The 13,674-nt window shown below is 40.5% G+C and overlaps 1 protein-coding gene across 1 annotated transcript; it reads left to right on the top strand.

Moving 5' to 3' along the window:
- The first annotated feature begins 2,756 nt into the window (after positions 1-2,756).
- Positions 2,757-3,992, top strand: LOC145945152 (uncharacterized). Its single transcript, XM_083053978.1, has one exon. The coding sequence runs from the start codon at positions 2,757-2,759 to the stop codon at positions 3,990-3,992; it is 1,236 nt and encodes a 411-aa protein (XP_082910104.1).
- Positions 3,993-13,674: the final 9,682 nt, after the last annotated feature.

Genomic DNA, 13,674 nt, shown 5'->3' with positions numbered 1-13,674 from the left:
CGATGGATCGTACGCCTGCATGTACTTGTTATTAGCATGAGCGTATCTGCTCGAACATTGACTTAGACCGCCGCGTATACCACGTTCGATAAACATAACCATGTCGATATCGGTAAGCAATTCGAACGTAATATTTGTATGTTTTAACATGGCGTCCCTTGTATACCCGGGAAGAGTATAATAATACGCGGGGTCGAGTCCATAGCTTTTGATACAACTATCGTGAAAATTTTCAAAAATATCTGCTAATAACAAGACATCAATTTTTAAATACAGATCGCTATATTTGCCTAGCGTTTTCGAAGGGAGAATCGGTTCCAGACGTTCTCGGCGTGCGCGTAATCGCTCTCTGTTACGGATTCAGCGTAATAATCGATCGAACGACAATCAGTATCAAATCCTAACCGATGTGATATCAATATTCCGTCATTCGCGCCGACCCACAATGTCAATCAATACATCGCTGTTATTCCGAAGAATCAAACGAAGCTTTGTACCATCTTCGAGAACAAACAAAAGCATCGACACTCTCGCTCGAAAACAAAATCACGCGAGTCCACGTAGCTCGCGATGATTGGTTAGCCGGAATCCCCTGTTTGCGCGGTCCTGCGAAAACAGAAAAAGAGAACCTTCTCCGAAACCAAACGATATACAGATCGCGAGCACATCGGTAATAACTCGAAAAAGTCTCCGTCTATACGAGGCAATCGCAGGAAAATACCAAGTCGTGAAAGTCGCGCATATCATAAATAGCGGTTCATACGTTGAAATTAACTGAAATCGTGCATTCTTTTCAGTTAGGTTCGTGCACTTTACTTTTCGCGGATCAACTCCGCGCAAAAAAAGCAATTCCGCTTTGATTTCGACCAAGAGAGCCGTGGCGCTCTCCGAACTCTAGCTCGCTCGTTGGCGCTCTCGTATCAGCGGATCGACGACGGGAGACTACCGTGCTCTCCCTCTCGCGAAGTGCGCTCTCGCTTGCTCCCGTTTCCAGTTGACGATCGCCGTCGGATAGAGAGCCTATACTCGCGCCTCTTTTGTATTAGACAATTGAAGTAAAGTTAGAGGCGGAAGTGCATCTCTGCGCACCAAGTGTTATAAAACTTATTTGTCGTCCAAATAAAGAGTCAATTATTGTTCGTGCAAACGAGTGAACGGTCGTTTATCAATCCACAAAACTATCCGTCTCGCCTTCCTGATTCACGTAACACCACGAGTTTCGGCGTGTCAGTCGACGCGTGTCCCGGCATTCTCCGTTTCGATTTTAAATTCACCGTAAACGAAACAAACATTTGGTCCTTCGAGCCGGATCGGAGCAAAGTGGTGTTAATAACTGTTTCGAGTGCATTCAACCACAAAGTGACTCTCAAGTGAAAATTGACTCTCGAGACTTACAAATCTCCTTGTTAGCATCGATTATACTGGTCACCTTTAGCAAAATTATTGGGCGCTCACTCTTTAAAACAACTCGTGGCTTATATTGTAAATCAAACGTTGAGTCAGTAAAATAGTTTATCATGAGTGCCGAATTATCAAAGCAAGAGGCGCAGCTGCACATCGTAGCTCGATTCCTCGAGAATTTTAAAAAGGTCGGAAAGGGTAACTATACACCCGCTAAAATTCGTTCGTGGATCTCATCCTTGAAAGAAGCCTGGCGACAGTACATCGAAGGTCACGCAGTCCTCCAGCAGATCTACTCAGCCGAAAAAAGAGCGAACCTCGACTACTTCAAAAGGGAACAACTGGACATAAACGAGGAGATCTACCAAACGGCGCTGGATTTCATGCATGAGTGGTTGGAGGAAATGGAGCTCCCTGTGAGTCCGAACCGATCTGTTCTAACGGAGCAATCGTTCTCGCGATCGGAATCTACGTTATCATTAAGACATTTGCCGCCGATCAAAATGCCTCCGTTTTCTGGCAGTTTCGCCGAGTGGGAGAGCTTTCGCAATCGATTCACCGCACTAATTATTGAAAATAAAGAATAAATATGTTTTTTATTTTTTATATATCGCTAGTAAATTAATCAACAGGATAGTTAAATTAATCGACCACACTAGCCAATGAATTTGTCTAAGCTGTGACTTTATCGACCATATGGTTGTGGTCTTTATAAAGTACAACTTGAAATTATTAATTACAAATTTTTCTTAAGTGAGAAAAATATTGGTCCGAAAGTCGCTGAATCGGGAATCGAACCCGAGTCTTTCGCTTGCCGGGCGACTGCTCTTACCTCTAAGCTATTCAGACCCTTCGAAACAATACTTTTCTCTTTTTGCTTTTATATAGTTATTTGTAAATAACGCCTTGTATATCCGCCGGCGTATACTAAACAGTTGGAAAATCATCTATATGGGTAGGCTCCATGATTAGGTCCAGGAACAAATTTAAATATGTTTTTTATTTTTTATATATCGCTAGTAAATTAATCAACAGGGTAGTTAAATTAATCGACCACACTAGCCAATGAATTTGTCTAAGCTGTGACTTTATCGACCATATGGTTGTGGTCTTTATAAAGTACAACTTGAAATTATTAATTACAAATTTTTCTTAAGTGAGAAAAATATTGGTCCGAAAGTCGCTGAATCGGGAATCGAACCCGAGTCTTTTGTAATTAATAATTTCAAGTTGTACTTTATAAAGACCACAACCATATGGTCGATAAAGTCACAGCTTAGACAAATTCATTGGCTAGTGTGGTCGATTAATTTAACTACCCTGTTGAAAATAAAGAACTTTCCGATTTTTCGCAAATGCATTTCCTAGCAACCAGTGTAACCGGGTCAGCTCTTGAAGTAATTTCCAGCATTTCGATAACCGCGGATAATTTTTCCGTCGCCTGGAAAGCCCTTAAAGCTCGATTCGAAAATAAGAGAAAGCTCATCGATCTTCACATCGCCGCATTGTATAATTTGCCTCCCATGGCGCGAGAGTCAGCCGTCGAATTGCATTCGCTGCGCGATACGACCGAAAGATCCATAGCGGCTCTGAAGAGTTTCGGGCGGTCCTCGGAAGAAATCCCTAGCAATATTCTCGTGTATTTCGTTGTTCAAAAACTCGATCCGTCCACTCGCCGAGCATGGAAATTAAAATGCAGTACAGAAAATTCTCCTCTCTCCGTTGAGGAGTTAAAAAAGTTTATCTCGTCGCGCGCGATCGCGCTTGATGAATTAGCTCCGCTCAATTCAAAATCAACTCGCAGCGTTAAGGTCAATACCGCTACCACCTCCAACCGTTCAGCACCGCTGTGCACATTGTGTAAAAAACAGCATTATTTTAGCAAATGCGCTCAGTTTATGAATAAGAGTCCGAGTCAACGGCGCGACATGGTAAAACAAGCTAAACGATGTTTTAACTGTCTAAGTCTTAAACATTCCGTTTCAGAATGTACTAGTCGATTTTCGTGTAGAATTTGTCAGCAAGGATATCATTCCTCACTTCACCTTGACTCGAGCTCTTCTTCAAACAGTAAGGTTTCCAGCGCGAATCATGGTGATAGCGGTGAGATCGCCACATTCAATGCGAACGTCGATCCCTCTGCAAGTAAAGCGACGCAGTCGCATGCTGTCACCCTGTCGTCTGTCTCCGTCACGGCAGTTCCGTCGCCAGTCTTGCTCGCCACCGCGAAAATAATCCTTGAATCGCCTGCCGGACGCCAAATAGCCGTCCGGGCTCTGCTGGATCAAGGCTCCGAAGTTACCTTCATTACGGAAAATATAGCTCAAGTTTTACGATTGCGCCGAACAAAAACGCTTACGACTATTTCCGCTGTAGGCTGTTCGAACGCTGGCACCTGTCGTCATGCGGCCCTCATCAAATTTTCCCCGCGCGAGAAGGCCGAGCCGATTTTCACTACCGTCGCTTTTATTCTTCCCTCGTTAACCAAATATCGTCCTAGCCGTGCGCAGAGTTTCTCCGAGTGGAACCACTTAAATAACCTCCGACTGCGGATGATGATCCAACAGGATCTGAACCGATTGAGCTCATAATCGGCGCTGAGTTGTACAGCCGCATAATTTTGAACGGGATTCGCAAGGGGGCTGCCGAGCAACCAATCGCTCAGAATTCACATTTGGGATGGCTTATTTCCGGACCCGTCGCTGCGAGAAATTCACCGTCTCAATCAATCAACGTTTTTCATTGTTCATTAGAAACCGAAATTAGAAGATTTTGGGAAGTAGAAGAACTTCCGTCCATGCGAATTTTGTCACCGGAAGAACAACAATGTGAGGAATATTTTCGATCAACTCACTCACGCGCTCCCGACACAGGGTAGTTGGGATCGTAGCTGGATTAGAACTGAGGAGTTCGGGACTCGTTCAGTGAAATAATACCTTTTACTTTTCACAACACTTTAATATAAATTCATCAGAGATATATCGTAACGACACGTACAATTTGGATTTCAGACTGACCCTCGAGTATTATCGATGGGTCTTTTTTATAATTAATTAATGGAGTCGTCACGCGTGGTCAAAGCCCAGATGCAAGCGAAGGAGGTTAATGGAATGCTTTGCTTGCATTTTGGCAATATCGTGTCACAGCGCTTAGTTGCAATAGCCTCGTTTTCGCGGTTCTTTCTGCAACTCCTTATTGCGTGTGACGCTGCGTCGGCGTTTCGCGCGGGCCTATGCCCTACTTATAATTGTGTAATAACCTACTTAAAGTATAATATAATCTGACTGTGTATAGCATATAATTTAGGGCTATAACAAATGTAACAATGTAAAATTGTAATAATAATTATTTAGTATTGCGTTGATTACTTGAGTGAAAGGTTCTTTTAAGCAGCATGAATTATTACATTCCAAGAATTCAGGAGAGCGATGTTTTGTGAGAAAAGAAAATTTCTACGCAAATGTTACTTAAGCGTAGATACCAGTGTTCCTGCGCTTTCGACACATACTCCGGTGAATTCAATCGTCCAGATGATACATGGACGAGAAATAGGTTTGAGAAAACGTCATACAGTTACTCTACATAATCAAATATCTCATAATTTATTTAATGGTTGATCCAAGATATCGCAATTTCCTTGTGAGCATGGAGACTTCTTTGAGAAGGAATAATTGTTGTAAGTATTTCTTTTTAATTTTAAAAATTATTAAAATAATTAATAAAAAAAAAAATTTCTGTTATGCAGGAGTCCCCGCCCGGTTGTCCCCAGCGCCTTGCAGCCGCCACACCACCTTATATACTCTACATTTTTTTAAATTTATATTTATAATCTTTTATATTTTATATTTAATATTCTTATATTTTACATTTTATATTAATTTATATTTTATATATTGTATATTTTATATTTTAAATTCACACACACACATTTGTACAGTACACACATATGTATATACATATATATTAATTAAAATTATTATTATTAAATAAATGTATTTATATAAAATTCCTCTCCTTTCCACCTATTAAAATCTTATTATTATTAAGAAAGAAAGAAAAAATCTCTCTTGCGTACGCCTCTCTCATTCGCTCTCCTTCGCCGCGTTACCTCTCTCGCGTCATCTTGTCGCTATCTCTTTCTCTCTTGCGCTCGCATGCGCCTCGCGTTACCTCTCTCTCCTTCGCGAACGCCTCGCGTTATCTTGTCGCTGCGTTATCTCTCTCTTCGCGCTACTTCTCTCTTGCTATATCTCTCTCGCGTGCGCCTCGCATTCCCCTCTCCCCGCGGACCCCTCACCCGTACACGGTCCTCCGCGGACCATCGCGGACGCTTTCCCCTCCCCCGCGGACCCCTCGCCAACAAACCTCCACGCGATCCTCCACCTCCCCGCGGCCCCCTCGCGGAACAAACCTCGCGGACCATCTCGCAGACACCTCCCCCTCCCCGCGGCCCCCTCGCGGACCCTAGCGGACGCTTCCCCCTCCCCGCGGACCCACGCAGATGCTTCCCCCTCCCCACGTGACTCATTCCCCCGCGCCAAAGGTTCCCCTTGCCCCTCACCCCCCTCAGAGTACCTGAGTTAAAACCGACGTAGTATATCTACTTCAATTGTTTCCATATTTCGTGATAAATCACGTCTGTCCATCCGGATTTTAATTTTGCAAGATTATCATGAATGTCGTATATTTTAGACCACGCATGAACATCTAAATATAATAATAGTGCGCCACGGTTTTAAATGACATAACAAAGATATCGACCAATTGGAGTCATTCGACTCGCTACTTATATCAATCGAATCGATCGGATTCAACGATTGTGATAATTTGCTGTCGTCTTTCATATTGATGTTATATTTTTCTCGAAACTGCTCAAGAATTTTATTTCTATTTTGCGAAATATATCAATATAAATACTTCGCAGACATTTCTCCCTTCAACATTGTTTCTGCATGCTTTCAAATTGAATCTGATAATTTAAGAACTTGACCTTGATCATTAAAAAATTCAAGTCTTTTATTAAGTCGAAGATTTCATCAACATTTCTCTTCGGTTGGCGTGGCATTTTTAATGTAATATTTTCAGTAATCTTTCCTCTGAGAGGAACTCTCCTCTATACCTACTTTCAATAACATAAATAATTCTCTTACCTATACATCCTAATTTATATCCATTTATAGATTTTACTATGTTATCAATACTCTGTACATAATATAAATTAAATTTATCTGCTATATTGCACTCTTCAATATTATTTAATATTTCGAAATCTATATTCTTAGTTTCTTTTGTACCCATCTGCTCGCCTTTTAATATTTCTTTTAAAGCTTTCCACATAGATGTAGGATTTTCCTTATTATGATCTATTGTAAAATTTAAAAAATATTCTTTTTTCTTTGATCTAATTAATTTAACCACTGCATTTCTTTCACTCTTAAATTGCAACCAATTTTGATCTGTGTCTTTATACAACGCTTTACTGTACGCCTCGTCCCTTCTATTCGCTGCTTCTCTTATTTCGTCTGAAAACCACTTTTTCCCCTCGCATACTTTCGGAATTTTAAACTTTTTCCTAGGTGCTGTAGCGTCCAGCGCGCCTACTATATGATCGACGAACTTCTTTGCTTTTGCATTGATATCCATACCCTGTATTTGACCTATTTTATTTTCTAACAATTTATTAAAATCGTCTATATTAAAATTACTATAATCTCTAGCACTAAATTCTCTATACTTATTTTCTGATTTACTTACATTCAAATCAATTCTTAACCACGCATGGTCTGTTATTTTAGGCTTATGAATCACTGATACATGTACTTTATAATTAGCAAAAAGTAAATCTATAATTGTTTGACTGTCCTTCGTAATTCTTGTCGGACTATCAACATACTGTTTTATACCTAAGCTATGCATTATCGTTTGCAACTTCTTTGTATAGAATGAATTTATCATAAAGTCTATATTAAAGTCGCTCATTATCATACAATCTCCTTTAATTATTACCTCTTCTATTATGTCTTCTAGAAATCTCACAAAATCACCGTGTGATGCACTCGGTGAGTGATATATTACCATTACCACACCTTTATACAATTTCTCTTTTAATTCTATCGCGACATACCAGCAGTTTGACACTGTTTTTTTATCAAGACTGTCTCATATTTAATATCGTCTCTTATATATAAAATAACCCCTCCTGTACTTCTATTTTTAGCATCACATCTAACCATACTATAACCTTGTAACCTTGTTCACTTCACTATCTTCAATTTCAGTCGTCAATCTTGTCTCCGATAATGCTATAACTGCTGGATTCATTCTCTTCATAATCTGATGTTTTATCTCATCTCTGTGCGCTATCAAGCTTTGCGCATTTGTGTATAATATTAGCTCCTCTTCTTTCTCTAGTTGCTATTTAGTATCCTCCCAGCCGACTCTCCTCTTCTCTTCTTATATCGCCCTCCTAAATGTCGGACATTGCGGATCAAATGTGTCATGTTCATCATTTATTTTCATGTTGTATATTTGAATTTTAAACATACAGTTTACACATCTCTTCTTTGTCGATGTACATTCACTTGATTTCCTGCACATTTGTGACATGTTTCATTTCGTGAACAATTTTTCACCATATGATAATAACCCCAGTACTTAAAACATCTTTTGATATTAATGTGATTTAATACAGGACACTTTCTCCATCCTACATTCAGCTTCCCTTTGCTCAACAATTCTTCATGTGTTTTTTCACCTGCTTCAATTATTACGAAACCTTCTTCATTTCCTCTTTTTCCGGATCGACTCTTGTCCTTTTTAACTATTTCCTTTATTATTCGCATATGAACTTCTTCATTTTTTGCGTCAATTTTGTTCTGCTTCTTAATTGTAAGTAATAAGTCATCATCCTTCAACTTTATTTCTTCTTCGCCAATATTGACAATTTTTAACTTCGGTTTCATCCGCGGTGATTCAGTAACCTTGAAGTCCTCGCCCAGCTTAGCTTGCACTGTAGCTTTTAACTTTTGGATTTCTTCTCCAGTCTCACAATCCAGGATCACTGTTCCTTTGCTTCCTTTTTTTAATTTCGTTATTCCCATAGCCATATTCTTGATATCTACCTTTTCTTTTATCAATTTTTTCGTCGCTTCTCTTTCCTGTTGCACCTTAGGCTTGACAATTATAATATTTTCTTTCTTCTTTTCTTTAACAGCCTCACTGTAGCTTCGTTGTGCTCCTCCTGATGGTCCACATGATGCTTCTTGCATCATTCTTCTCAATTCTCCTAGTTCTTGTTTAATATTCCCTAATTCTTCTCGAACTACTTCCTTAATCATCATTTTGACCTCCTTTTTACATGCTGACTCATCTTTCATTTCCTTCACTGTTTTTATAAGCCAATCTATTTTTATATCAATGCTCATTGTTCCACTCGTGCCTACCGCTCTGCTGCTACTTGATCCCGTACTGACTCCTGTAGATCCTGTAGATTCTGTCGACGTCAATGTTTTATTCTTATCGCTACCAATTGTGAATTTCACAAATGAGCCAGGGCATGGCACCAGTTCACGGCTTTTATCATAAACTTTATGCTTAATTGCGCATCCCGGATGGTAAAAAAGCTTCTCACACGATTTGCATTGAACTACTTGATTTTTTATAGCCTTTTTGTATCCCGAGCATCGATACTCAGCATATTCATCGTCCATACCGATATCAAGAATTATCGGCCAAAGGCATTATTAACACGTTGGCAGTCAGTTACCTTTGCGATTACATACATACGTCAGCACTTTGTGCAATGTCTACCTGTCGTACAAGACTTCGATGTTCCATATTAGAAATATAGTTTTTACGCGCACAAAACAACATATCTCGGCTAGATAACACTCATGGCTAGCCCCTGTTTGTACTGCAACAAGTACGAACACTTTTTATCACTCTCTCACACTTTTTAACTAATTAAAAGTTGTTGATTTTATGGAGCGATGTTACATCGAGAACGACTAGAGCTCCGGAAGGACTTCTCACACAACCACAGTGTAGGACGGAGATCGGGGCACGGTCTTTCACCTCTACAGCTTCCAAATTATGGAACAGCCTGACACCGGACATACGAGGTGCAGAAACTAGGGACGATTTTAAACATAGACTGTATGTGCATCTGTTGAACAGCAATGGAATGGGAGTATCGTAGCGCTGTGCTTGCTTACGCATACTACAGATTATTGTAATATACCTTAGTATTATAAATATCTTAATCTATTAAGTTTTATATCATATTATATAAAATATTATAACGTTAGTAAATTCTTAGTTTATAAGTGAGAGCACATCTTGAAATCAAGTGTAAATTGTATAAAAATTTTATATCTGTAACTCTAACCTTTAGTGCGCTTGAGGGGACTTTGTCCCAGAGCGCTCAAATAAATATACGCTTTCTCTCTCTCTCTCTCTCTCTCTCTCTCTCTCTCTCTCTCTCTCTCTCTCTCTCTCTCTCTCTCTCTCTCTCTCTCTCTCTCTCTCTCTCTCTCTCTCTCTCTCTCTCTCTCTCTCTCTCTCTCTCTCTCTCTCTCTCTCTCTCTCTCTCTCTCTCTCTCTCTCTCTCTCTCTCTCTCTCTCTCTCTCTCTCTCTCTCTCTCTCTCTCTCTCTCTCTCTCTCTCTCTCTCTCTCTCTCTCTCTCTCTCTCGACGTCAAAGTGACATGACGTCAAGAGAGAGAGAGAGAGAGAGAGAGAGAGAGAGAGAGAGAGAGAGAGAGAGAGAGAGAGAGAGAGAGAGAGAGAAGCGTATATTTATTTGAGCGCTCTGGGACAAAGTCCCCTCAAGCGCACTAAAGGTTAGAGTTACAGATATAAAATTTTATACAATTTACACTTGATTTCAAGATGTGCTCTCACTTATAAACTAAGAATTTACTAACGTTATAATATTTTATATAATATGATATAAAACTTAATAGTGATTAAGATATTTATAATACTAAGGTATATTACCAATAATCTGTAGTATGCGTAAGCAAGCGCAGCGCTACGATACTCCCATTCCATTGCTGTTCAACAGATGCACATACAGTCTATGTTTAAAATCGTCCCAGTACTCTGCGTTGATACCACTGCTTGTCAGGCTGTTCCATAATTTGGAAGCTGTAGAGGTGAAAGACCGTGCCCCGATCTCCGTCCTACACTGTGGTTGTGTGAGAAGTCCTTCCGGAGCTCTAGTCGTTCTCGATGTTATGGCGATTTTGAAGGTAAATCCATTGTATAGTAGACTTGGCTGTTTAGTGCGGATTATGTTAAACAGCAGGCATCCTACGAAATAATTTCTCCTGACATTTATCTTAAGCCAACGCAATTCTTGATAGTACGGCGTCACATGTTCATCTCGCCTGGCATCAAATGCGAATTTGATGCAGGCATTCAGTGCTCTGTACAACTGCGTGTTTAGTTGGTCCGTTATATCCGTGAAGGCTGCGCTGCAATAATCTAAGTGTGGTAGGATCAGCGAGTTTATCAAGCGAATTTTTAATTCTTTTGGTAGCAGATGCTTGGTTAATTTTAGTTGATACAATTTGGTGCGTACACTCTTGACGACCTTCTCGACATGTGGATTCCAGGATAGAGTGCTTGTGATTGTGACCCCCAGATACTTGACATGGGAGGAAAGTTGTACTGCAGTTTCATTGATACTTATATCAGGTATATTCAATTGAATTAATATATCTAGCTGTACCGAATATGATGGCTTGTGTTTTAGCTGAATTTAAGATTAATCCATTTTGATGAGCCCATCGTACAATTGATGTGATGTCTTCATTAACCTCTAGGATGCCGTTTCGCAAATTCGATGGTTCACTGTGCCGATAAATCTGTAGATCATCAGCGTAAAGGTTGTATTTACAGTGTTGCAGAGCTTTCGTGATATCTGACACATATAATGCATATAATAACGGGCCCAATACGGAGCCCTGTGGGACTCCAGCCTTGATTTGCTCCAGAGATGAGGTGACATTCTCCAACCCGTCACGTACAGCTTGCGTTCTATCCTTCAAATACGATGCCATCCATTGAAGAGCAGTGTTCGAGAGACCTATGCGTTGTAGTTTTCCAATAAGTACACCAGGATGTACCCTATCAAAGGCCTTGGAGAAATCGAAAAAAACTGAGATGGTCATCCTTCTGCAATCCGCTGCACGCCGCACATCGTTAAGCAGTCTGATCATGCAAGTCTGAGTTGATGAATTGCGCCTGTAAGCAAACTGACATGGATCTAATAAGTCATTTTCTGTCAAATAATCAATTAATTGATCTGTCACAATTCTTTCCAGGACCTTTGAGAGAAACGGCAGTATCGAGATAGGTCTGTAATGCTGCGCTTCAGTCGGTTGACGGATCTTAGGAATCGGTGTAATAATTGCTGATTTCCAGATGACTGGCACAGTTCCATGCATGAGCGAGTATTGAATACATTCTCAATGATCGGCATAATATAAGGCAACATGATGTTTATGAGTCTAGATGAGATCCCATCTGTACCAATGGCATTCGACTTTATTTTTGCAAGTGACTTCCGCACTGTATCCGGGCTGACATATTTAAGAATTTTCCATCATCAAAATCTTCAAAATCTTCACGTAAAGTGCCCGGAACGACCAGTTCTTGTGTCTCTTCAGCTGATGGTGCTCCTGTCTCGGCAAAGAATGCATTCAACTCGTCAGCCGAGCAAGCAAGCTTTCTGTACGGATCCTTCGCCTTTATCAGTCCGAGGTGCCTTAGTTTATTCCACGTTGTAGCAGGATCATCCTTTCGACTGAATATGGCTAAATAGTAGTTTTTTTTGGCAGTTCTTATTAGACTCTGCACGTTGTTCCTCAGGGCCCTATACCTGTTGCGACTTGCTATGTTCCTGTTTCTCCTCCAGATTCTTCTCACAACATTTCTTTCCTGCATGACTCTTCGTATCTCATCCGTTAACCACGGGGCAGGCAGATTGGAAAAGCGGATCTGTTTCAGTGGAGCGTGCTTATCCCAGTATTCCAGTAGTCTGTCATTTAAGATTTGTACTTTATGATCTATACATTCAGATGTCATTAAGTCAGTCCAATCACTCCGTGATATCTCTGCAAAGAAGTCTTGCTCCTGAAAGTTTTTAAAATCTCTGCATAGAACTAACCTCTCTGAGCGTCGTTCTACTTTAATGTTGTAGGTGATTTCAATTAAATCATGCGCCGATAGAAACAGGACAGCCTTCTTATCATGGTTGATTAGTTTCCCTGCATCGTCTATTATGCACAGGTCTAAAAATGTACTAGAATTCTTCAGGTGGTGCGTGGACCCATAAGGTACTAGGTACATACCTGATGAGGTTATAAAACTCTGAATCTGTGAGCTGTCATATGTGTCAACATTCATATCCGCGTTGAAATCACCAAAGATAAGAGAATGCCTATATTTTGTCTGCAGATCCAGGAAGGCATTTAAATATTCGTTTAAATATCGGCAATTTGGTGGTCGATAGACTACAGCTAGAAGTTGACTGTATGCATTATGTAAGATTATTTCTACCATTAGAAACTCAGGTTTTCGGAGTTGTACATCTGCCGATGACTGCCCTAATACTGTCATTCCGATCGAGTCCAGAACATAAAAAGCCACTCCGCCTCCCTGCCTTCCAATCCTGTCGTTCCTCACTAAATAGTAGCCAGGTAGCCTGATCATTCCATCCGGAATTTTTGGATTGAGCCAGGTCTCAGACAAGCATATGACATGGTACCTTGATCTTGCGAAGTACATGCTGAACTCATCGAAGTGCGCCTTTAAGGATTGACAGTTAACGTGACATATTTTTAACCTGTCGTATCTTGTGTTCGAGCTAGCCATAATTCACATTCTTTATTTTATCCGCAATTTTATCCTTGAGAATTGGACATTTTGAGGTATCCAAAGCAGTGTGTGCCCTTTCGTTCAGGTGTCCTCTAGAAAACCTGGTGCAGTTGCAGCAGAGCATTGGCAGTCCTTCCCTGCCGCAGTCCTTCATCTCGTGCGGCCCCGAACAGTGACCGCAAATCGTAGGCGATTTGCAGTCCTTGCTATGTGTGAGTGAGAGAGAAGAGAGAGAGAGAGAGAGAGAGAGAGAGAGAGAGAAAGAGAGTGAGAGTTGACCAATCAGCTAACAAGTAGCTTTGCTCTGATTAGTCAATCCGCAATTGTCAACTGGCAACGAGGGCATTTGCAACCTATTGTGGAATGACCTTAAGAAAATTGATCCAATATT

The sequence above is a fragment of the Prenolepis imparis genome, unplaced genomic scaffold (assembly GCF_030444845.1).
Source record: "Prenolepis imparis isolate NDT839.2.m4 unplaced genomic scaffold, iyPreImpa1.0 SCAF_14, whole genome shotgun sequence".
NCBI classification, from domain to species: Eukaryota; Metazoa; Arthropoda; class Insecta; order Hymenoptera; family Formicidae; genus Prenolepis; species Prenolepis imparis.
The sequence above is the reverse complement of the archived record's forward strand: the minus strand, read 5'-3'. Positions and strand labels throughout refer to the sequence as shown.

Bases quoted from the DNA above. Each gene is read 5' to 3' on its own strand.
- LOC145945152 (XM_083053978.1), top strand. From the start codon at position 2,757: ATGCATTTCCTAGCAACCAGTGTAACCGGGTCAGCTCTTGAAGTAATT.